General features: G+C 45.0%; 7 protein-coding genes and 1 long non-coding RNA gene across 9 annotated transcripts; 2 read left to right on the top strand and 6 right to left on the bottom strand.

Annotated features, from left to right (window-relative positions):
• Window positions 1–77: 77 nt before the first annotated feature.
• Window positions 78–2,631, bottom strand: LOC9662233 (protein NPG1). Its single transcript, XM_002962522.2, has 5 exons — window positions 2,473–2,631; window positions 2,145–2,424; window positions 878–2,049; window positions 678–816; window positions 78–616 (listed from the first exon to the last, which is right to left on the bottom strand). Exons 1-5 carry the CDS (start codon window positions 2,611–2,613, stop codon window positions 279–281), a joined length of 2,070 nt encoding a protein of 689 aa, XP_002962568.1. The 5' UTR covers window positions 2,614–2,631; the 3' UTR covers window positions 78–278.
• Window positions 2,632–4,188: 1,557 nt separating this feature from the next.
• Window positions 4,189–4,945, bottom strand: LOC112341714. The gene is made up of 3 exons (XR_002990653.1): window positions 4,691–4,945; window positions 4,552–4,641; window positions 4,189–4,436 (listed from the first exon to the last, which is right to left on the bottom strand). It is a non-coding gene; the product is annotated as an uncharacterized LOC112341714 (long non-coding RNA).
• A 126-nt stretch (window positions 4,946–5,071) lies between these two features.
• LOC9661166 (glutamate dehydrogenase 1, mitochondrial) lies at window positions 5,072–7,376 on the top strand. The gene is made up of 10 exons (XM_002962921.2): window positions 5,072–5,148; window positions 5,543–5,651; window positions 5,734–5,847; window positions 5,915–6,136; window positions 6,231–6,305; window positions 6,367–6,483; window positions 6,549–6,799; window positions 6,851–6,926; window positions 6,981–7,067; window positions 7,133–7,376. The coding sequence occupies exons 2-10, from the start codon at window positions 5,544–5,546 to the stop codon at window positions 7,316–7,318; spliced, it is 1,236 nt and encodes a 411-aa protein (XP_002962967.1). The 5' UTR covers window positions 5,072–5,148; window position 5,543; the 3' UTR covers window positions 7,319–7,376.
• A 5,710-nt stretch (window positions 7,377–13,086) lies between these two features.
• LOC9661165 (glutamate dehydrogenase) lies at window positions 13,087–14,902 on the top strand. Of its 2 annotated transcripts, none has more exons than XM_024663928.1 (9): window positions 13,087–13,194; window positions 13,257–13,370; window positions 13,429–13,650; window positions 13,738–13,812; window positions 13,883–13,999; window positions 14,063–14,313; window positions 14,367–14,406; window positions 14,497–14,583; window positions 14,638–14,902. In XM_024663928.1, exons 1-9 carry the CDS (start codon window positions 13,087–13,089, stop codon window positions 14,821–14,823), a joined length of 1,200 nt encoding a protein of 399 aa, XP_024519696.1. In that variant the 3' UTR covers window positions 14,824–14,902. The 2 variants fall into 2 exon arrangements, with proteins under 2 accessions (XP_024519696.1, XP_002962966.1); XM_002962920.2 differs by having other exon boundaries at window positions 14,367–14,442.
• Window positions 14,668–16,149, bottom strand: LOC9661164 (thioredoxin-like fold domain-containing protein MRL7L, chloroplastic). Its single transcript, XM_024663934.1, has 5 exons — window positions 16,069–16,149; window positions 15,392–15,921; window positions 15,255–15,336; window positions 15,091–15,202; window positions 14,668–15,038 (listed from the first exon to the last, which is right to left on the bottom strand). Exons 1-5 carry the CDS (start codon window positions 16,129–16,131, stop codon window positions 14,878–14,880), a joined length of 948 nt encoding a protein of 315 aa, XP_024519702.1. The 5' UTR covers window positions 16,132–16,149; the 3' UTR covers window positions 14,668–14,877.
• A 630-nt stretch (window positions 16,150–16,779) lies between these two features.
• Window positions 16,780–18,602, bottom strand: LOC9661163 (receptor homology region, transmembrane domain- and RING domain-containing protein 1). Its single transcript, XM_002962519.2, has 4 exons — window positions 18,213–18,602; window positions 17,920–18,150; window positions 17,462–17,866; window positions 16,780–17,398 (listed from the first exon to the last, which is right to left on the bottom strand). Exons 1-4 carry the CDS (start codon window positions 18,400–18,402, stop codon window positions 16,914–16,916), a joined length of 1,311 nt encoding a protein of 436 aa, XP_002962565.2. The 5' UTR covers window positions 18,403–18,602; the 3' UTR covers window positions 16,780–16,913.
• Window positions 18,603–20,578: 1,976 nt separating this feature from the next.
• Window positions 20,579–22,906, bottom strand: LOC9661162 (DNA-dependent metalloprotease WSS1). Its single transcript, XM_002962518.2, has 5 exons — window positions 22,879–22,906; window positions 22,490–22,661; window positions 22,243–22,438; window positions 21,667–22,116; window positions 20,579–21,610 (listed from the first exon to the last, which is right to left on the bottom strand). Exons 1-5 carry the CDS (start codon window positions 22,904–22,906, stop codon window positions 21,452–21,454), a joined length of 1,005 nt encoding a protein of 334 aa, XP_002962564.2. The 3' UTR covers window positions 20,579–21,451.
• A 288-nt stretch (window positions 22,907–23,194) lies between these two features.
• LOC9661161 (comitin) lies at window positions 23,195–23,581 on the bottom strand. Its single transcript, XM_002962517.2, has one exon. It carries the CDS (start codon window positions 23,579–23,581, stop codon window positions 23,195–23,197), a length of 387 nt encoding a protein of 128 aa, XP_002962563.1.
• Between the last annotated feature and the right edge of the window lie 55 nt (window positions 23,582–23,636).

Below are 23,636 nucleotides of genomic sequence, written 5' to 3'. Positions count from 1 at the left end.
CAGCGCCGGCACTGGCCCTAGCGTGGGATTTTGCCAACTGCAATGGGAGGATCCCCAACCAATAAGGACACGCCACGTGTTGGAATATTCGAAGTCTCGACACCGCCATTTTATTCCTTTTTATAATTTGAATCGTTTGAGCGCTCTATCGTCCCCTCTTGATCTCCAGGAGAGTTGCAAAGCTCTCCACTGTTCTTTGAATTGTTTGATCCAGAGAGAGTTCTATCGCCCCCTCTCGGTCTCCAGGAGAGTTGCAAAGCCTGAAAAGTTTGAGCGCTCTATTGTCCCCTCTTGATCTCCAGGAGAGTTCCAAAGCTCTCCACCGGGAGAGACTGGTCGAGGATGTAAGCTGTGTGGAAGCACTCGGCGGCTTGCTCCATCCGGCCTTCCATCTCGTGCACGGCCCCGAGATGGAACCACGCCGATGGATTCCTGGGCTCAAGCCGGAGAGCGTCATTGAGGAAGCTCCTGGCCACCGGAAGGGACTTTCCACCATAGCCGCTTAGCACAGCTCCAATCTGGACTTTGCTCTCTACGTACTCCGGGTCGCAAGTGAGAGCAGTGTCGAATGCTGCTAGTGCCTCGTCGCTCTTGCTTTGAGCCATGAAGAACAAACCTGGTTCGAAAAGAAAAAACCGCGAGTTTATATCAATGGAGTTTCTCGATTAGGTGCTTACCGTATCCATGCCAAGTACCCGCGCAAGCCACGTCCAAACACTTGGCCTTTTCCAAACAATTTTTTGCATCGTTCCACTGAGACAAAGCTATGCAGGCATCGGCCATCTCTCGCCACACGGTCAGCTCGGGGATGCTCGTCTGTAATGGATACAATAGCTCGCTTAGTTCTGCCATAAACTTAGATCGAATAAGAGGTCACCTTCTTCTCAGCCGAGAGTGCCAAGAGTAGCTTGTAAGTTTCCAGTGCATCGAGGTGTTTGCCTTGAGCAACCTGTAACTTCGCCTTCGTGAGCCACAGCTCCCCTTGCTCCCAGGAGTTCACCTCTTCCAAGCCGGCATCAATCACAAGCTCCGACTCGCGAAACCTCTGCTGCGCAGACAGCACGAGAGCGAGGAACCTCCATCCTGTTGCCGACGCACAGCTTACTTCAAGAAACTTCTTCGCGCTCTTCATGGCCACCCTGAGATTTCCTTCTTCTGCGTGAACCAGGCCGAAGTGGAAGAGCGTCTTGGCATCAACACGCTCCAGCTTGGAAGCCTCGTGCCAAGCTGAAAGAGCCTCCTTGGTGATCGCAGACCTCTCAGCATTTGACGCAGCAGCTCTGGCCTTGACGCTCAAAACGATCCCGAGAACCTGCCAAGCTTTGCCTTTCAAGTACTCCATTTCACCTTTAGCGTTGTCTATCGCCTTCTGGCTATACTTCACTCCCTCTGGAGCAAGCCTCGCACTCCCCGAGCAGATTGATGCCGCATGCAGTAGAGAAGAAACGTCGTTGGGCCTCTCCACTTCCCCGAGAGCTTTCCGAAGTAGATTCAAAGCCTCCTTGTTATCTCTGGCGGCCATGTAGCATAGCGCAAGGCTAAACCACCTTTCTGTTCTGCTATAAATCCCCGGAACCACACTCTCGTACTGCTGTGCCAATGCTTCGAAATGCCCGCACGTCGCTAGAGCAAAGCAGAGATGCTCCATAACTTCCAGGCACCTCGGCGTCCTAGCGACCATGGATTTCGTCGCAGCATCTATCAGCAACAAGATGGCCTCTTCCACACTGTTGCTTGGAACAAAGTCTCCTTCGTAGACACCACTCGGGCAAGGTGGCGCTTCGAAACCACCGTATAAGAGTAACACGGCCAAGCCAAGTTGCAAGGAGCACAGAGTTTTCGAGCCGGGCTCCCAGTGGCTGCGTAGAGCTTTTCTATACGACACCACAGCGTCGGCATAGTGTCCCTCTCGCTTGAAAAACTCGGGCAAGAACTCCAAGACCTTGTTGTAAAACTCTTGGATCTTCGTGCCGGCTAGATGATCAGGAAGGCCGTGAGGAAACGTTGCATCAAAACTTTCGACCAAGAAGTTGCACACTTCAGCAGCGTCTGCAAGGAAATAAGCAACGTAAAACCTGTGAACACAGCATCAAGAGTGTCCATAGAAAGGATAGAAAACGAAAGTGGCTATAGAATTTTCATACCTGATGATCGACCAAGGTGTTCCAGAGACATCACTTTGAGGTAGACTCCTTCCAGAAGAAGGATTGCCGATTGTAGTGTTAGCGGCTGTGGAACATCGCTGCGACGCTGGTGTTTGACGATCTCACTGCGAATTTTCCCTCGCTTGTGCTTGTTCTTGGCCGGGACCAAGAACTTCACGCGAGGAAATATATTGTCGACTTGGATCCCTTCCAGGATATGCAAAGCCGACTGGAAATCCTCCTTCTGGAACTCGATTCTTCCCAGCAAAGCTCTCGCTTCCTAATTGTCCGATCGATCGATGCGGCGAGCAGGAAAGAAATGCCATACCTCGTTATTGAGGGTGAGCGCCTCGCGGAGAGAGGTCTCCACAGCTCGGATTGTGCTGTCATCGATCTTGACATCGCTGTCCGATCCGGTGGAGAATCTCGACTCGCCAGACTTGAATTCTCGAGATCGCCGAGAGAACATCGCGGTGATCCAACTCAGTCTCCAGCCCTACATCTGGAGCTATACAAAACAATGCCGCTCATCGTAGGCCGTCCATTCAGCTCCTTATCTCCACCGTCCAAATTAGGGAAGGCATTTCGGTTCTCTCTCGCGATGGAAGACGAGAAGCGTAAGAACCCACGGCGCGCGGCGATGGAAGATTACACCTGTAGATCCGATGTGCACACGATGATGTTCCAATTCCTCACTTGTATGTTTACTTCCCAGCCCGCCGGTAAGATTTTCCCATCGAATTTCATCCAATTCCTCCCCATTCCTGCCCAGTCTTCGGGATAATTCTCAGCGCTATTGATCGATACGCGCAGATCCATACGTGTTTATGCTGAACTGGGTCCAGCATGAATTGAAGGAGCGCGACAAGAAGGCCGCCAAAGAAAAGGAGAAAGCTTGAAGGAAAAAGGCGGGATTGCTGTAGAAAGAATATTCGAAAGTTTGAAAAGGGATCTTTTATAGAGCATGGAGGAATCTAAAGTAAACAAAATTTCAATGATGTTTAAAATCCTTTTGGGGCCTTTTTTAAAGGGCAAATGCCTTAATAACCATGGAAGGTAGGGTTAAAGGTATATATATGATTGTTGAAGATGTTTTGCATGAGCAGTGTGTAAACACTGGAGAGATCTAATAGATTCACCAAGCTTTGCAAAAGTCCATATAGAATACCAGGAGCCAAGAAATATGCTGCCCTCCTCGTGTTTTGGGTGTCACTCAGAATGATGTAGGAGTCGTCTATATATGCAATCCATTTGTTGCCGGAGAAGGACACAAGGATTGGGTTCCCATACTCTTAGAGCAGAATATAAGGGTTATCAGTGCTTATGGCGGACTACTCTTTGGAAAGAGGAGCTGTGACTTCATTGTTATCAATCCGCTCACCAGCTCTAAAGGCGCTCCCAAAACTGCCTAGGCTTGAAAGATTCGAACCCAATCCTTGTGCATGTGTTACAGTTACACAGTCATCTATGCAACATTACTGGCTATGTGTAAGATATTCATATGACATTAACATATATGATTCAAGATCAGGGATGTGGAGTAGCAAACCTCTTCCCAATCGCTGGAGTTTCCTCCCTTGGTTTGGAACAAAGTTGTGTCGCAGCGGGGGCATTGGGGGGTGTGGTGCCTCAACCTGGAAGACATGAGCTGATCCATGGAATGGATGGCGGCATTTGAGATTAAAGAATGGCGTTGGTTTCGAGGTCCCTTTCCGGTGTCATCAACCTCACATTTCCTCACATTTGACATTGGAAGACCAAGATTATTCGAATTGGTGCTGATGAGGTTGGATCCTGCCTCAATGAGTTTTGTTGAAGAGGGAAGGTATGAACCATGGTTTATTGGCGACTCCTGCCTTGGAGCCTGTTCTTACAAAGACACCGTATTGGTTTCGTCTGTGTTTCGTAAGGTATTTTTCGATTACAGGACCAAAACCTGGAGTTGTCATGAAAATCAGGGGGCTTTTCATTTGAAGTCTATCTTTCTGTTTGCACCATCTTTGCTAGCTCCTTGATTCCAAAATGAACACCGTTGATACTGATATAAAGCGAATGCTCGTTACTTTTGAAAAGCTTTTTAGATTTCTTCCGCATTGCTAGAACTTGAGTTCGAAAGAAACAAGTGAGAGCATCCCATGTTCCCAAAGCATCGATCACTCGAGCCACAATAGAGCGCGTTCTACGTCTTCAACCAGAACAAATCCATGGACCTGGATACGTTAAAGATCCGCTGTAAGGCTTCAAAAGCTTTTGTGTGATCAATACTGTCATGGGACCATTTCTTGAACGAGTCTGCAAAATCAAACCCATCAATTGGAAACAAATCAATGAAAAAAAAGACGAGCAGAATGAAAACATATGTGATCCAGCGACTCTTTCCTGTCCTGTATTTTCCTTTTTTCGATACCTTGAGTGATTGGCTCCCGTGAAGTTCGTCTCTCCTTCGAGAAGCAAAAGCTCGTTGAGATCAATTAGTCCTCCATTGTGAGACTACAACCTGGACAAGATTATCAAGACCTTTTTCACAAGGTAGACGAAAAACATACCGAATGAAAACCTTGAGACAATCATCGCTCGTGATTGGCTCCCCGGATTCGGGAAGTTCGACGAAGAAAAAAGTAGAGGAAAAACATAGAGCCCGGAACGCTGGATTCTTCTTAATATCATGCTGCCGAAGAAACAAAGAGAGAAGATGCATGGCATTGGCGATCCCATACCTTGTTCTTGCGCGCAAATGCGTCCCGAATCGCAGGCTGCTCGTTGAGAAGATCCGTCCGGAATTCTCGAAAACCATAGGGAGATTGAAGAACCCTAAAATATATCTGATACGTGGCATCCCTTTTAGTCAATATTCAAGTATATTCGAAGAAATGTCCAAATGTGAAAAACATGGTTGAAACCTAATCAGATTTTTGTCACTAGCGAGAAGCGTTTCGTGATCATCAGCTGCGCGAAAGGAGCGTTTTTGGCGCACTTTGGAGGTGGGGTTTTGGCCAAGCGCGAGGTGGGCTGCATTCTCACATCTCCCCTTTGGATCCTCTTTTGTTTTCGACCTGTTTTATTTTTTCCTCGCTGATCGTGTTGGACTTTATCTTTGTTTATGGATTTCTTTCATGTGAGGTGATCGTTTGGGGTTTGGAGTCCCTTTTTTTTCCCTCCTGCTGACTTGTTGCTTGCGCTGCGTGTATATCCGTGCGGTGCGCGTATAAATCTTAACCGGATCTTTAGGAACGAGTTCTTATCGAGAGAGCAGTGAGTGAGGATCGAGAGAGGATCGAGAGAGCATCGAGAGGGCATCGAGAGAGCATCGAGAGAGGATCGAGAGGGCATCGAGAGGGCATTGAGAGAGGATCGAGATACTTGGTTTTCTAGCAACACTCTTTGTTCTTCTCCCACAGGATGAGGCCACTAGAGGCTACAAATCGATACTTTAGGCAGGCTGTAAAGATACTTGGAATAGATTCAAAGTTGGAGAGGAGCCTCCTGATCCCTTTTCGAGAAATCAAGGCGAGTTTTCTTCTCTTTTTCTCAGGGTCTTTTCCTTTCTTCCTTTTTTTCTTGGTCCTTTGGATCTCAATCACATTCGCAGGTTGAGTGTACCATTCCCAAGGACGATGGCACACTGCAATCTTTCGTGGGTTTTAGAGTCCAGCATGACAATTCGAGAGGCCCCATGAAGGGTGGCATTCGATATCATCCAGAGGTAGACAGGAAAGAGAAACCAAAGAACGCTCTTGTGATTATAATTGCTCTTTTATTTTTGTTCTTAGGTTGATCCAGACGAAGTGAATGCTCTGGCCCAGCTCATGACTTGGAAAACCGCGGTAGCAAAGCTTCCATACGGTGGTGCAAAGGGAGGAATCGGCTGTAATCCCCGCGACTTGAGCATCCACGAGCTAGAGCGGCTCACTCGAGTTTTTACGCAAAAGATCCACGACGTCATTGGTGTTCGTACGGATATTCCAGCACCTGACATGGGAACGAATGCTCAGGTTTTTTTTTCACTTTTTTTTGTTCTTTCTTTTATTTTTCATTTTTTTGTTTCTTTTACAAAGTTGGATTTTTATTTTTTTGGTTTCTTCACAGACCATGGCTTGGATTCTGGATGAGTACTCCAAGTTTCATGGGTACTCTCCAGCAGTAGTCACTGGAAAGCCACTTGTAAGCTTGTTTTTCTTTCTGATTATTTGATTTGTCCTCTGATATTGTTTTTGCTTCTCAGGACCTAGGTGGCTCTGTAGGACGTGAGGCTGCCACTGGAAGAGGAGTTGTATACGTGACTGAAGCATTGCTTGCCGACCATGGCAAGTCTCTCTCGAACCAAACTTTTGTGATCCAGGTAGAGCAGTTTATAGCTTCCATTGTTTTTCTTCTCCGAGTTTGATCAACTGAGAGCTCTTGCAGGGATTTGGCAATGTTGGTCACCATACTGCCCAGTTCCTCTTCGAGGCCAAAGGAAGAGTCAAGGCGGTAAGCGACATAACTGGAGCGATAAAGAACGATGCTGGATTGGATATCCCGGCGCTGATGAAGCACGCCCGAGCAAACGGTGGCGTGAGAGGCTTCCCGTTGGGAGATCCAATCGACCCGAGCTCCATCCTAATGGAAGACTGTGATGTGCTCATCCCAGCTGCCTTGGGTGGTGTTCTCAATGGGTAAAAGCTTTGCTCTCATTTTTTTTCTTACTAACGTACGTAAAACCACAGGGAGAATGCAAAGGATGTCAAGGCACGATTCATCGTAGAAGCAGCAAACCATCCCACTGAGCCCGAGGCGGATGAGGTATAGGAAAAATCAAAAAGTTTTCTAGATTGAATTGATGGTTTTTGTGACCAGATTTTTGCAAAGAAGGGCATCATTGTGCTGCCCGACATCCTTGCAAACTCAGGCGGTGTCACAGTGAGCTACTTCGAATGGGTACAGGTCAGTGAGGCTCTTTTTGTACGCAAAGTTTTGGTTTGAGCATTTGCTATTTCTCTTTCATATAGAACAATCAAGGCTTTATGTGGGACGAAGGTAAAGTCAACATGGAGCTGCAGAGATACATCACCAATGCATATAGGAGCGTGAAAGAATCATGCAAGACTCATAATTGTAGCCTTCGGATGGGAGCTTTCACGCTTGGAGTCCATAGAGTCGCTCGGGCCACGGTTCTTCGTGGTTGGGAAGCGTAAGCTATTCAAGCATTTTGTTTTCGTATAATAAGACTTATTAGAAGATTCATTCCAAATCTTTTCTCTTCTAATGGCTTGCACTCCACGGTTGTTAAACTAGTTGCAGGTCCGTGGAAAAGTGTGTGGTAGCTTGATCCGAGCCCGTGCAAGCAAGAAAAAGAGGAGAAAACGTATTCTCACAAAGACTTACCATATAACCAGCGTTAACTCCCATATAACGAGCAATGCAGGAAAGCTATCGAGATCCATGTCTCGATATCTCTGCCCATCATTCCTCGCAGCCTGTTTATGATCGAGCATATATATCTCCAGAATAATACAAAAGCTACGTACTCTTAAAGAAATCGTAGAAAATCTTCACTGCCTTCTCCAGCTCCTTCAAAGTTTGAAAGCAAGCGTGGATTGGATCAAACGAAGTTAGAACAAGGAGTTCTATAACATACCATATCTCTCGTGCGACCACCAGCAAAGGCCTCTTATCTTCAAAAACAGTGTCGTGCACTGGCTCTGAGAGATCTCCCTCACCCACTGGAACTTATCTTCCAGATCCCACACATTGTAAACAGCCTCTGAGTCTGAATCATCACTCTCCAATGTGGCAGCAGCACTGGTCTTTGCGCTGGCTTCTCAAAGAACTTGGAGACGTCAAATCCCACCCATCGTCAATACCAGTCGAAAGCTCACACAAGAACTGACTATTGTGAGTCTCGACTGCATTCGCCTGGGATGACCGCTGCTGAACGCGGTCAGTTTCATGAAATACTTGTCTTTTTTTATTCCCAAAAAACCTTAATTTGTGCCTTGAAATGCAACTAATTGATTCTAGTAATTCCAGCAATTGTATTTTACTGTTTAGCTATTGATTTTGGCACATTTGATGCAATGGCAGGCATGGTCCCATGTTGTCAAACTTTTTGCTTATGCTTCTAACAATTGGAGGTTTAATTAATATGGAAAAATATATGGCAATTTAATGCACATTTACTAAAAATTTTAGGCATGACATTGAAATATATAATACTTTAAACATTCATTTTCATATTCAAGAATAAACTCATTAAAAATAAATTTCAAATGCCTTTTTAGTTTTATCTTTTATAACAAATTTACAAAGTTGACATTTTCATGGGGCATTTGCTTCTGGAGATGGTATATAAAATGTTAATTAATCTCAACATATGAATGCTTTTGTAGGCCATAAAGGATCATTTAGTGGTTTAAAATGAATATGAGATAATAACATTGAGGAAATACTTGGATGATATAAAAAACATGAATGTGATATTAAAATTCATCTTCTTAAATTATTCAATGTAATTAAAAATTTATATTTTGAGCAATAATTGCAACTACTTGTAGTGCTAGACCTTATATTACATTGAGGATTTTTTGTTACAAAAAACTTAGTAATATTGAATTCACTTATTATTTGATTAAAGTATAGTGAAAAGTGAGTTGAATAGTATGAAGCTTCTTGTAACCAAGAATCCTTGATATAGCATCAAGTCCAACATTATAAACAGTCGCAATCATCGCATAAAAATACAAATTTTTTACAACATTAAATGGTATGGTATTTAAAAAGATAAACTTTGATATCATATTTATCTAAATTCATGTTAATTTTAGAAGTAAATGCTTTATCAAAATGCCAACTTTGTGGATTTGTTGTAGAAGGTAAAACCAAAAAGGCATTTATGATTTACTCCATAAATATTTAATGAGTTTGTTCCTGAACATGGAAATAAACATTTCAAACACTACATGCTTCAATATCAAGTCCAAAAACTTTAGTAAAATACACCTTAATTTATTTTAGTAGACTGTTATATATTTTTACACAATAGTTACACCTCTAACATATCATTCTTTTGCGAAAAAAATAAGTGAAGATTTTAATAACATGGGATTATGCCCAATTAAATGCCACTACTCCAACTGTGTTAAAATGGAATCATAACTTGCATTTTAGGGTCCTTTTTGGAAAAAAAAAATTAATAAAAAATAATTTTTTTAAAAAAAACTAAACATTTTGTTAGGTTAGCATCCCACATCAAAACTCACAATGCTCATGCTTTGGTGGGTGATCATGAAGCATAGAGGAAGCAGTATAGTAATGAATTGAAAAAGAGAGGTGAGTGGCATTGATTTTACAAAACTTGACAAATCTATCAACACTTGATGTTTTTTGTTTTTAGGAGGTTTTGAATGGTTTCAAGCATGACACCAAAGGAAATGGCATTCAAAACTGGGCTTCCAGTTCTTTTGCCTCCATACCCAAGTCTATTTTGATGATATGGTGCAAGTGTGTCCGAAGCTTGAAGTACTAGTTATAGAGGACTGTAAGCTATATGGAAGTAAAACTCTGGTTACGGATGGTGATGGTGGAGCTGGATTTGAACCTGTAGGAGATTGCGTTGTTGTGAAAGCTATAGGTTGTGACAGGCTTGAGAAGTTGAGCTTGTCATGGCTGCAAGCTTTTGATCACACGAACTCATGCTTCTCTCTGATACAGGAGCTCAGACTCACAGCTTGACTAGTGATGACCTCTCAAGTTTTCTATCCAACTGTCGGCTGCTCAAGACGCTCATCCTTGCCGAAGGCTACAGCTTGAAGTCGCCTGTGGCAATCAGGTCTTCCTCGCTCTGAAAGCTAACCTACACAAGAGCTGGAATTCATGGCGATTGTATTATCAAGGAAGGCTCATGAAGTTATTCAAACTCTGCATCATGCAAATGTGGCATTACAAAAATGTCAAGGAACTCTTGTGCTTGGCTTTTGTGAATGAGAGCTTGCTACACTTGGATATGACTCATGCATCAAGACTTGAAGTTTCTGAACGCATTAAGGTGTGTTTATGAATGTCATGCGAATATGTTTTGACCTGTGAAAAACTCCCGCTTGAGGAGGGTTTACATTCGTTGGGGAAGAGACAATGTGGACCTTGCCTTTTTTCAAGAGTTTTTGGTATCATCTTTCATTGACAATCCGCACTTGGAGTGCTGGTGGAAGGCAAGCTACATGAAACGTTTATCCTCGGGAGAGAATACTTATTCTCACCGCACAAGCTCAAAAAAGACTTCAGCTCTGGACACAAAAGATTCTCCAACTCCTAAACGTAGCCGATGTAACGTAGCCGATATCATAGCCACTGCGCTGTAGAGCTCGAAATCCTTGAAGCTGGAGGAGAGAAATTCTCTGATAATTCCTGCCGAGTCCCCCTCTTTGGCCATAACAATTGCAAATCCACCTCCACCAGCGCCTACGAGCTTGTAGCCGCAGCTAAGATGGCTGATCTTCTTGAAAATCGCATCGACAAGAACGTGGGATCGAGTTCTTGGTGGATTTGCCATGCCTCTTGCATTATCATCCCCATGCTGGACAAAACCATCCCGTTGCAGTTTTGCCAGCTTGTTGGATTGATGACAGAGTAGCGCTTGACAACTTTTTGTAGAACCTTGTCTCACCTGGAAAAAGAAAGAAAAGAAAACTGGAGCATTCAATACTCAAGTTCTTCCCGAACATCTGGAGGCAAAATTACTGTCTCGACCGAAAATGTGAGTGGCTTCGATGGCAGGCTCGTCGTGATCTCTTAGACCAGGATAGATCCCTCCAACTTGCCCTCCAGTTCCCATAAGTTGCTCTAGCACCAACACCAGCGCTGCAACGCTGCCTTTGCCTTGTTACCGCCACTCACTTCGAGTACCGCAGCTGCTAGAATGCTCGAGGTGCCTAGACCACTGCCCTGGGGAACAGACGCTCGAGTGTTGAGACTCGTCCAGCCTGTTACCACCAGCGCGGCCAAACGGATCGTTCTCATCGAAAGGAGCTTTTAAACTCACGCCAGGAATCTTCTTGAGCAGCCAACAGGTAGTAGACTGCCATGTTGAGCACGCAGCCTTTGCGTTCAATACTCCAACGATGTCAAGCCGAACGGGAAGGCTTACAGTAGATGGTTGAAGATGAAGTAGTTACTTCCCAGCACACTATATGACACGTAGAAACAAAAAAATCACTTTTGTCCCCGAAGTTGTTTGCCAGTATTTCGAAGGCGTGGCTAGCTGCAAAACGACTCAATTTTGCAGAGCTGCAAGAGTTCACTGATTTTGGGGCAATGCTCTCGTGCATGAACGACCTCCACGCTGAACTAAAAGGAGTTTGCCGTGAAGATGGCTTGATAGACAGGAACTTCAGTTTACTTGCGCGAGATCGGAGAAATGCAGTTTGGTACCACCATGTGAGCCGAAACTTCTGTCTCAAGTTCCTGTGGAAGTTTCAGTACCTGTATGGCTCCCATCAGCCACATTGCGAAGAGACATTTTTCGGTTCTTTCTCCTGCCGGAAATAACTTTGCATGCCACAAATCCTGCTGTTGAATGTCATCTGTCCATCCATCATCATTCTTTTCGATCTGCAATCGTCAGTGGCTCCTCCCAGAGGCAGTGGCTGTCCGGCAAGCTAAGCTCCAGAAAATCTTCAGGTGATGCACACCCAGCTGAACCAAATTGACTTTGCTCGATAAACTGCTGGCTTGCAAATAGAGTTACAAGCCATTGTGATTGAACTAACAGATTGTACCTACGTACAAGTCTGTCAGTCATTTTCTGTAGTATGAGACTTAAGAGAACTCTGCTTACTGTTGGCATTACATTTCTGGAAAGCTCACCAGTTCAATCTCTACAGGAAGAGAAAAGCGAAGCCACAGGAAAAATGACTACCTCGAGGATCCAACTTCATCTCTGGGTTTGGCAGTCACAATCAGAAGATAGGCTTGATTCTTTCATCCTCTACCTCCTCCTCCTCCTCATCCTGAAAGCCATGCTTTAGTTTCCCAGAGGAAAAAAAAGGAAAAAATGGAGGAAAAAATCATAAAGGAAAGTGAAGGCAACGACTTACATAATCGTCAACAAGATTGTGTTCGAAGAAGAAAAGAAAAGAGTGCAAAGAAATAGCCGACCTTCGTTTTTGTCATTGTACGCATCCATGTTAAGCTTCACATGGCCGTGAGTCACAGCACTGGCCACTCCCCTGCCAATGTGGTCGATATATCGTCTCCCTCGTCGTCGCTCGAGCTGGGGTAGCAATTTTCCGAGAATCATTTGCAATCCACTCTCTTCATCTATACCTTTGCTCCACCGGCAGCACCTCATATTGAGCTCCTTGCGAGATCTTGGAATTTACATAAACCACGCGTAAGAACGAAAAAGAGCAAATAGTCTCAGTACAAGCGTTCCACGCTGCTACTACTGCTCGAGTTTCGAGTGACTATGGCGATGGTGGTCGGAAGGTGGCGGCGGCGGTGGTGTTGGTGTTGGCAACGGCGCTGGAATCATCGTCAATCTGCAAAAACGCATCTGGAGAACTATGAAATCCTCGATCCAGGCCTGCATGCTAGTCCATATCCGATTGCATTTTCATTTCCTCTTTGGATCTTTGTTTTCTACCTGTTTTATTTTTTGCAACGTATTGGATTTTTCTTTGTTTATTCTTGTGAGGTGTGAGCGTAATCGTTTGGAGTTTTTTTTTTCCTGCTGACTACTCGCGCTGCGTGTTTATCCGTGCACGTATATATCTCAACCGGGTCTTTAGAAACACATGCGTGATAGCTAGGTGTCCTTTTTTGTGATACACATTCTCTAGAGGATCGAGAGAGCAACGAAAGAGCATCGAGCGACTTGGTTTTCTAGCTACACTGAACTTCTTCCTTCAGTTACTTGGTTTTCTCTAGAGCTACTCTCCACTTCTTCCTTCTGTTCTTCTCCCACAGGATGAAGCCATTAGAGGCTACAAATCGATACTTTAGGCAGGCAGTAAAGATACTTGGGATAGATTCAAAGTTGGAGAGGAGCCTCCTGATCCCTTTCCGAGAAATCAAGGTCTCTTTTTTCACTTTTCTTCCTTTTTTTCTTGGTCTTTTGGATCTCAATCATATTCGTAGGTTGAGTGTACCATTCCAAAGGACGATGGCACTCTGCAGTCTTTCGTGGGTTTTAGAGTCCAACATGACAACTCGAGGGGTCCCATGAAGGGTGGCATTCGATATCATCCAGAGGTAAAAGAAACAAAAAAGAAAACTCTATATAATCGCGCTTTTCCTTATCCTCCTGTAGGCTGATCCAGACGAAGTGAACGCACTAGCGCAGTTGATGACTTGGAAAACAGCCGTAGCTAATCTTCCATACGGAGGCGCCAAGGGAGGGATAGGCTGTAATCCCCGGGACTTGAGCATCCACGAGCTAGAGCGGCTCACTCGAATTTTCATACAGAAGATCCACAATGTTATTGGTATTCATACGGATGTTCCAGCACCCGACATGGGAACGAATGCTCAGGTTTTTCTCTCTTTTCTTTGGTTTTTCCTCTACTTGTCCTTTCTTTTCTTTGCGAAGTTGGATTTTCATGTTTTTGTTTCTTCACAGACCATGGCTTGGATTCTTGACGAATACTCTAAGTTCCACGGGTATTCGCCAGCAATAGTAACTGGAAAGCCACTTGTAAGCTTGTTTCTTGATGATGATGTGATTTTTCCTTGATGATGATGATATAATTTTTTTTGTTTCTCAGGACCTCGGTGGCTCTGTAGGACGTGAGGCTGCCACTGGAAGAGGAGTCGTATACGTGACTGAAGCATTGCTTGCCGACCATGGCAAATCTATCTCGAACCAAACTTTCGTGATCCAGGTAGAACTTCCGTTGTTTCTCTAGTTTTTTTTCCTCAGCTTGATCAATTAAGAACTTTCGCAGGGATTTGGCAACGTTGGGCAGCACACCGCCCAGCTCCTTTTCGAGGCCAAAGGGAGAGTGAAGGCCGTTAGCGATATCACTGGAGCGGTTAAAAATGACTCTGGCTTGGATATCCCAGCGCTGATGAAGCACGCTCAAGAAAATGGTGGCGTGAAAGGCTTCAAGCTGGGAGATCCAATCGACCCAAGCTCAATACTAATGGAAGATTGCGATGTGCTCATCCCGGCTGCCTTGGGTGGCGTTCTTAATGGGTATTATTTAAGCTTTGCTCTCTTATTGATTTCTCACTTCTATGAAACCACAGGGAGAATGCAAATAATGTAAAGGCACGATTCATCATAGAAGCAGGAAACCATCCCATTGAGCCCCAGGCGGACGAGGTATGAGAAAAATAAAAAGCTTTCTGGATTGAATCTATGGTTTTTTGTGACTAGATTTTTGCGAAGAAAGGCATCATTGTGTTGCCAGACATCTTGGCAAACTCAGGAGGTGTCACAGTGAGCTACTTCGAATGGGTACAGGTCAGTGAGGCTCTTTTTCACGCAAGCTTTGGTTTGAGCATGTCTTTCATATAGAACAAGCAAGGCTTCATGTGGGACGAAGAAAAAGTCAACATGGAGTTGCAGAGATACATCACCAATGCATACAACAGCGTGAAAGAGTCATGCAAGACTCATAATTGTAGCCTTCGAATGGGGGCTTTCACGCTCGGAGTCGAAAGAGTCGCTCGAGCCACGGTTCTTCGTGGATGGGAAGCCTAAATCACTCAGATTTTTTGTTTTCTGGTTAAGACCATGCGAAGATTCATGGATTCATCATTCCAAAGCTTTGTTGACTTTACTTTCCTTTTTCTTTGATGGCTTGCACTCTGGAACCGCTTCCACGGTTGTTAAACCGGTTCCCAAAAACGCAGGCCTTCGAGCTCCGTGGAAAAAGTGTGCTGTGGCTTGGAGGATTTCATCCTCTGTCCTAGAGCCTGTACAAGCAAGAAAAAGAAGAGAAACTTAGAATTGCTCACACAAACTTACCATATATCCGGTGGAGTAGCTTCGACTCCCTTATAACAAGCAACGCAGGAAAGCTATCGAGCTTGAGAGCTGCGACCATGTCTCGATCTCTCTGTGCGTCAATCCTCGCAGCCTGCTTATAGATCAAGCATATGAAACTCTAGAACGATACAAAAGCTACGTACTCTTAGAGCAATCTTTTTCTTATCGTAGAAAGTCTTCACTGCCTTCTCCAGCTCCTTCAAAGTTTGAAAGCAAGCATTCGATCTGGAATAGATGAAACCAAGTTAGAACAAGGAGTTCGAAACATAGCTCCACTTACCTGGGACCATATCTCTCATAGACCAACACCAGCAAAGGCCTCTTATCTTCAAACACAACGTCGTGCCACTCGCTCTGAGAGATCTCCCACACCATCCACTGAAACTTGTCTTCCAGATCCCACGCATCGTAATCAGCCTCTGAGTCTGAACCATCACTCTCCAAAGTGGCAGCAGCACTGGAAGTAGAACTATTTCTCCTGTCCTGCTTGTTCTTGGTCGAGTTCTTCGCCGCTGGCTTCTCGAAGAACTTGGAGACGTCGAATCCCCACCCATCGTCGGGCTCGTCATCGTTCCACTCGGGATCGCCCTCGTCGTCCATCCACAGCGGGTAGTCCACTTCCTCCATGTTCTTCACAACTTCGGTCATGACTTTCCTCGCCAGCTCCTTGCGAATGAGCCGGCGCTGCTCCTTGGCGGAGGGAGCCTCCGAATCCCAGTCGAAGCTCGCGTAGGAACTGGAACTAGCAGTGTCTTGATCGCCGCCGCTGGAAGAACAGCGAAGTGGTCGATGCGTGTCCTTGTTTGCAAGCTAGCAAAAAAAAAAAAAAAATCCAACACAAAACACTTCCAGCTTTTAAAACCCGAAGAGAAAGGAACAAGAATGCAACGAAGCTTTCCTTCTATCTGAGTGAAAAGAATGGCACTAGATCCGAAAAAAAGGATAATAAACGCCCACCAGAGAGCCGCGAATGCCCCGCATTTGAAGGCCCGCCAGGAAGACGCTCATCGCCATCGCCATAGCGTCCTAGGGTTCAGGGGTTATGGCTATTAGAGCTATTTCATTACTTCTCTTTTACATTAGCACAAGGCCACTCTGGGAACGTATGGCATGTTTGTGACAAGTTCCAACGCAGCGTCCAAGAGACCACCTCGTCCCAGGAGATCAACCATGTAGCAGTAGTGCTGCTTAGTGGGAGAGATTCCATAGTCGAGACCCATGGACACCATGTAGCTCCTTCCAAGGTAGAGCTTCTACAGGCATTGAGGATGGTCACAAAGCAAGTTTGATCCGGGAGCTCCACAGCTTTCATCGCGTGGAAGACATTGAAAGCTTCGATCGCTCGAGCGTTTAGACGGTGTCAATCTCTGGAAGCGTGTGGAGCCACGCTGCGGCATCGTCCACGCGCCGACCCAGCATCGCGTTCCAAGACGCCAGGTTCCTGTGTGGCATGCTGCAATAGAAGAACTCTTTAGCCTTGAGCGTGTTGGCCATTCCGGAAGTCGTGATGTTTTCAGTAATTATTAATATGATAAGTTATTAATTAATTGTATAATGTTTTTTAAAAACTTATAATCACACAAACAATTTGCATTAAAAGATAAATTTCATTCATACAAAAAGTAAATTATAAAAAAGGCCCTACACTACTCTAAAACATGAAAAAGATTTTCCAAAGGCAGATGGTTACATTTTATTAGATTACATTACTCTGCCAGTCCGAAAGTTTGAAGCCAGAGAGGAGGGAAATTTACACAAAAACCACGCGTAAGAAAGAGACAAAGTGAAATTCTTTTCGAGTCTCAGCACAAGCGCTCCACGCTGCTACTACTGCTCGAGTTTATGTCGCTGTAGCACCTCGAGTGGTTGTGGCGATGGTGGTCTGAAGAAGAAGCGGTGGTGGTGGTCGTGTCGGTGTTGGCAGCGGCGCTGGAATCATCGTCAATCTGCAAAAACGTATCTGGAGCACTATGAAATCCAAAAGCCCGACCTGGCGAGGAGCTCTCCTCGGTTGGGGACGGCGATCCCACGGGAGTTTCTCTCAGTGAGGAAGCACCCCGAGCGGACTCATCGTCGCAAGCTCCATCGTCACGCAGGGATCCAACCGGGGAGGTCTGAGTAGCCGCTGGTTGGGTAGTAGCCGGCGGAGACACGGCAGCGGCTGCTAGTAGCGGTGTGCTCTCGGATGGCGGCGGCTCTTCGTTTTTGTTGTGCGCATCCCTCTTGCAAACCGGACAGAATGGCCGTCGAGTCGTAAGCCACTGATCTACACAAGCCGCGTGGAAATCTGGAAGAAGAGAAACAAGTGCGTAAGAACAACATAGCACGAAGAGAAAACAAGGAAACTCACCATGGTGGCAAGGTAGAACTCGGAGCTTTTCACCGGATTCATACTCTTCCAGACAGATGGCGCAAGTATCTGACGTCCCCTGGCCATCGCCCAAGCATTTAAATATGACTGTAGGGAGAGCTTTCACTTCCCGTGCGCTCATTCCGTAAGAGTCTCGCAGAAGGAGCAATCTGGAGCCGAGGTGACGCAGTCTGTATCTCCGGACGAACAGGAAAGTGGTGAGCACCGCAGTGACGGCGAGTAGTGAGATGAACGACACGGCCATGACTGACCAGGCCGTGTTCTCAATGGCCGGGAGAATGTAGCAGCGAGCTCCAATCTGTTTGGAATACTCGAGCAGTGTCTCGCCAGCGGACTTTGAAACGAAAACGGCTGGAATGTGCACGTCGTCTGATGATCCAGACACTGGAAAGGAAAGAATCAAAGAACTGCTCATGGAAAAAGCACACTCCACTTACTTGAGATCAAATCATGACCCTCTTCGTTGTTGTAGACGATCACAGCACTGAATCCAGCATCCTGGGCATTCAAGATCTTCTCGTCAAACTTACAGCCCCCTCGCTCCACAATCGCGAAAACCGGAATGCTGCCGATCAAAAGCCCCGGACCATTGATGATCGCGTCGCATGCATTGAGAGGGTACGCTTCGTAGAACAGGCCGGAAATTCCAGACGCTGGAACTCGAGGCGCTGAAAGAGAAGAGAAAGATGAGAATTCCACGATAGACACAAATTCCAAAGCTTTTCCTTACCGAAGCTAGCTTCCATATCCGGGAATGGCAGCGTCTCGTTCTTGGCAGTGATGAGAACGACCATGGCACTGGCTCTTCCAAGAACAAGGGTGAGAACCACCAACAGGAGCCCCGCAATTGTGATCATAATTTCCCGCAGCGTCACGAATCGCCCGGAATTCGCCTCAGCATTCTCCACTGGCGGTGGCATGGCGGCATAAAGATCTCCCAAATGCCCTCTCTCCTCCAAAGAAGACCTGGGGCATGAAATCGAAGCTCCGGAATTTCGCCGGCCGCTCGCTCGCTACACGATCGCTAGGAAGAAAGCGATAGAATGCGGCAGGATCTTACACCTCGCGGCTCGCGGCTGATAGCGCACCGCCCCATTCCGCCATCGATGAACCCTGATAATGCCCTAAAATCTCCAAATTGGACCTTCAAGTACGGCCACTACGTACGATGGCGGTACGAAGACGGGTCAACTGACACGTAGCCAAAGAAGTGTGGACAGCAGATAAAGAAGCCCTTCACTGCAAAACTTTAAAATCCAGAGGAAGGTGGTCACTGGATGAGATGACACACAGTTTTTTTGGATCAAAGGATAAAAGCGAATGACAATAAATCTGGAGTTCTCGATTGTTTAGAGCGAAGCATAGAAGCTCTTGTTTTATCCTACTGACAGAGATCAGAGAATTTGGAGATCTCCATTGTTTAGAGCGAAGCATAGAGTGTACTCGGAAGCTCTGTTGTTTTGTCATATTGACAGAGACTGCATAAGCGAAAACGATTATCTTTGCAGTAGATTTAAGGACCTGTGATTGCTGTTAATGTCCTGTGGAGTATCTCCACTCGTCGCAAAGAACGCAGCGATCGATCGCTTCTGGATTTTGCGACGCACAAGCGACTGCCAAAACAATGTCAAATCACGAAGAAAAGAATGAAAGAAACGAGAACATACCGCAAACGTTACATTCCCGATGCTTCACTGGCACTAGCGTTGCCTCTGTTCTCCCTGTTCTGCTCCAATCGTTTCAGGACCACAAATCATCTCTAGTCTTCTCTTGGTAGCCGCTTGAGCTGAAAGAGTTCCTCATGCTGATATCTCCTAGTTTCTGAGGCTACGGCCGGCAAGAGGCTTCCCTAAAATACATACATACTCACATTATTGATTTTGAAAAAGTTGCAGAAACAAATTGTCCTTTTTCCTTTCTAACAAGTATAAGTGTGCGAGTCTAAATTAACAAGAATATAATACATACCTCCCTTTATTATAACAATCATATTGAGAATGTATATTATATATTTATAATATTTATTTTTTATGGATCTATCCAATGTTAATGTAAAGTAGGACATAAGTCTAATTTATGATTAAGCAAAGATCTTAACCCTTAGCAAAAAGTATTAGTTGACCAAAGAGGAATATTTTTAATATTTTTAGAAAATATATGTTGATAGTTTTTATATAAAACTAAATTACAATCATTTTTTAAAGAAAGATATGTACTCATTATACAATTAGGTTTAGCTTTGCAATATTTATTTGGTGACCATAAAGGTTTTTTGTTTTCAGAGTAAAAAACTAAATTTCCATCAGGCTGTAATATAAGATAACAATTTTTATAGTTTTCTAATATTGACCATTTTGCTTCATTTCTTATATAAAGTTCTAGTTTACAATTAGGATGTAAATATAGAAGTGCTTTTTTATTTAGTGAGCTTATAAAATAATAGGGTAATAAAATGTTATATAATGTAGAACTAAATAATGAATGCGAGTAAAATTGACAATCATTAAAGGCACTAGTTAATATTTCTCTAGATCCTCCTTGAGGAGGTATATTCATAATCCAGTAATAAATAGCATATATCCCTGATGTTAATGAAATTAATCTGGATCCAAGATTTAGAAGAGTAGGATGATATTGCATTATTAAGTTAGTTAATTCATATCTTACTATAGTAGTGTTTCTTTCCTCACCAGAAGGGTTAGTAGAACAATATCTGTAACTTGTTCCTCTTTCTACACTGAAAAGCCATATTTGCATAACAACAGTTATATTACCAAATATTTCATCTTCAATAATAGCAAGACGATCTATACCTTGGCCTAATGGTATGGTGTGACCCTGTGGAATTGCATAATTTACCATCATAAGTAACCTTGAAACAATTATATTTGTAGTATTTGAATTTACAAGATTTGTATCTTCTGGTCTAGAAACAAGCTTAGTTGTGTAAATGACTTTCAAAAGTAGAAAAATAAGAACTGTAATACTTAAATCCATATTAGTTTTCTTCTTGAAAAGGCAATATGAGTATAATTTATATCAATTGTTTGCTTTGTAAAAAGAACAAGGTTTTGTTTTGTGTTGTCTTTTAAAAAGTTCACTAAACGACTATTTATCTGGAAGATATTACAAAAACAAAAGTAAGAATGGAGAGCATCAATTTGGCTGCTCCAAAAGAAGGGAACGAGTCCAGGATAGGCTGAAATCTCCGTCACACCACCACCACCACCTTGTCCAGAATCAACTTTACATAATGAAAAGCTACGAGAGCCCTGAGGACCTCCAGTAATGAAACAATGAAACACGAGATTTTGGAAACGCTTCAAGACAACCATAGAGGAGAAACTCACAAACAACTCCAAGGCCTCAAGAATGCTAAGCACGATTTGCAAAGCATCGCTGCCAGTACTAGAACGTCTTCCAGGCATCCCAGATCAAAGCTCTTGATACGTAGCCAACGCCGTCAACCGTGAGAGATGTCTCCAAGAACAAGCGCGTCCATTCGCGAGCCTTGTTCCAAAGCCTGGACCCTGTGCTCCAGCTTGGCGATCACCTTCTCTATCTTCTCCTGGCCCGTCATGAACACGAGGATATTAGCCGGAGGCTCCTTGGCGTGGATCTCTATCAAAGTCTACTCCACTGGCTGCTCGGTACTATACATGATTTCCACCGGGAAGAGCTTCCCAGGAATGTTGACAACGAGGCAGCCACCGAAGAACTGGGAGATCTTGTGACCATCTAGATAACGATCAGCTTGAGCTCGGGCTTTCTCAAGGCAACCAAGCCGAGAAGGATGTCAGTGTTGAGTGTTCTCTCGTGGGCTTCGTCCAAGATCACCACCGAGTACTGGCTCAGCTCAATGTCGACTAGGAATTCGCGGAGAAGGCAAACGTGCGTGAGATACTTGACAGTATCTTCTTAATAAAAGTCGATTATCTTTGCAGTAGATTCAAGTACCTGTGATTGCTGTTAATGTCCTGTGGAGTATCTCCACTCGTCGCAAAGAACGCAGCGATCAATCGCTACTGGATTTTGCGACGCACAAAACTTGCACGCCCACGCTTTGTTCTTCGACAAATTCGCTTCGGGCTGTGTGGATCCACATGCTGCGCAGATTGGCGCAAGGGGCTGCAAAAACAATGTCTAATCACGAAGAGAAAGAAAGAAAGAAACGAAGAACATACCGGATTTAATAGAGTGCAAACGTTACACTCCCACTCGGGAACTTTGGCTCGCTTTGATGGCGGGGGTGCTTCTTTGTAGCGACACGCTTCACTGGGACCAGCTTCTAAAGTGTTGCCTCTGTTCTCTCTGTCTTTTGCTTTGCCATCACCGTCTTCTCCAATGGTCTCAGGAGCGCCACACCACAAATCATCTCTGAATCTTCTCTCGGCCGCCATAGCAGCCGCTTGAGCAGGACTGAGAGAGTTCCTCATGCTGATATCTCCTCCTAGTTTCTGAGGCCCCGCCGGCAAGAGGCTTCCCAGCCGCTGGCGTTTCTCGGCGGCAGCAAGAGCTGTCTTACGTAGCGACGAGGCCGGCGGGTTGTGTGAAGCGTTGCTCAGCTTCTTTCCTGAAGCATCAAAGCCTTGGCCAGTGCCAGTGATTCCTTTGGCCATGAGATCCTCGCATTCCTTACGTGAAAGGGGAAACAAAGAGATACGTGAGTAAACGAAGCTAGGAAGCTAAAACTGACGAAAACAAAGGTAGAACTTTCTATGCAAGAAGATGCTTGAAAAAAAAAAGGAGAGAAATCTTACCTTTGTGACTTCGTCGAGGAGCTTGTAGAATTTGGCATCGTGAGGCCCACGCCCGATGTGAGTGAGCTCGTGAAGCATGGTTCCCAATACAAAATCATACTCGTAAAACTCAGAGTCTCGCCCATGGCGGCGAAGCCTGATTTTGATCTCGCGTCCTCCATTCACATTGAGCCCAAGCAAAGAAGGATTTCTCGGCCTGGCAGCAGCAGCAACAGTGATTTCGACGAGAAAGGGGGAAAATGCATACCGAAATTCGCTGAGAACGCCGACGCGCCAGCGCCGCCGCCGCATGATCGGTTGTACCTGCGCAGCCACAGCGCGTAGCAGTCGCTTCGCCTCGCCATCGTTCTCCAGCCCTAGCGTCTTGATCTCGCAGACCTTGCACTCGTCTGGAGCCCTACCCGCCATTTCCATAAACCCTACATTTTCAAACCCTTTAAACAAAAAAGAATTTCATGAACGGCATCGCCTGGAATATGCTCTGCGCTGTCACCTACGGTTTGCTTTCGAAAAAACGGGAGCTGTTTCAACAGAGGAAAGATCGCATGCGCGTTTGCTGGGAATTCTATGCCCACGGCATATGCCCAGACCGGGTATATTCATAGAGCTCAAGAGATCTTGGCATCTTTGGTATACCCGCTATTTCGACGAGACGAGATCCCATTGCACCATAGGCTGTGAGAAGAATATTTAAACATGTGGCATCTCATAAGAGAATGTTGAATCGTTGCTTGTGGAATGTGATGTTCTCCGCATATATGCCCATAATGGGTACATTCGAAGCAAAAGATATGGGAGCAAACTCGTGCACAATCATTTCCCATAATGGAATGAATAATCGAATGACATAAAACGATAGGATTTTATTTATTCATGAAACTTAAAGCTGAATATACATATACGTAGTGCTCTTGAACTGTGAGTTTCAAACACCTTGATATTTAGGATTTGCTTACGCTTTGGGCTTCATGACGTTAGGAGCCTTGGGAGTGTTGGTGTGGCAAAGCGGCTTGTCATGCTTATCAAAGATAACCATGTTGCCATCGTTCAGAACAATCATCTTGTAGCTGCTGTCCTTGGGGGAAGGCTGTGCAGTGCTGGTCCAGATGGGCCTGTTAGAGGCGTCATAGACAGCAAACACACCAAACTCGGTCAGCTTGGCATATGAACCCTGGTGCCAGGTGTTGGTCTGAAACATACAGCCTGTGTCATCGTAGAGGCAACAGTTCCCATCGTCCTGCATCACAAGGAAGAACTTGCCACACTCCGACACAAGCTTCTGTTTCTTCTCCAGCTTCTCATTGACAAACAGAACAGCAACTTCTTTGCTAGCCTGCATGATTGCAATCAACAGAAACGCTCAAGACACTGAACACCCTGGGATGATGTCTCAA

The sequence above is a fragment of the Selaginella moellendorffii genome, unplaced genomic scaffold (genome assembly GCF_000143415.4).
Source record: "Selaginella moellendorffii unplaced genomic scaffold, v1.0 SELMOscaffold_2, whole genome shotgun sequence".
Lineage (NCBI taxonomy): Eukaryota > Viridiplantae > Streptophyta > Lycopodiopsida > Selaginellales > Selaginellaceae > Selaginella > Selaginella moellendorffii.
The sequence above is the reverse complement of the archived record's forward strand: the minus strand, read 5'-3'. Positions and strand labels throughout refer to the sequence as shown.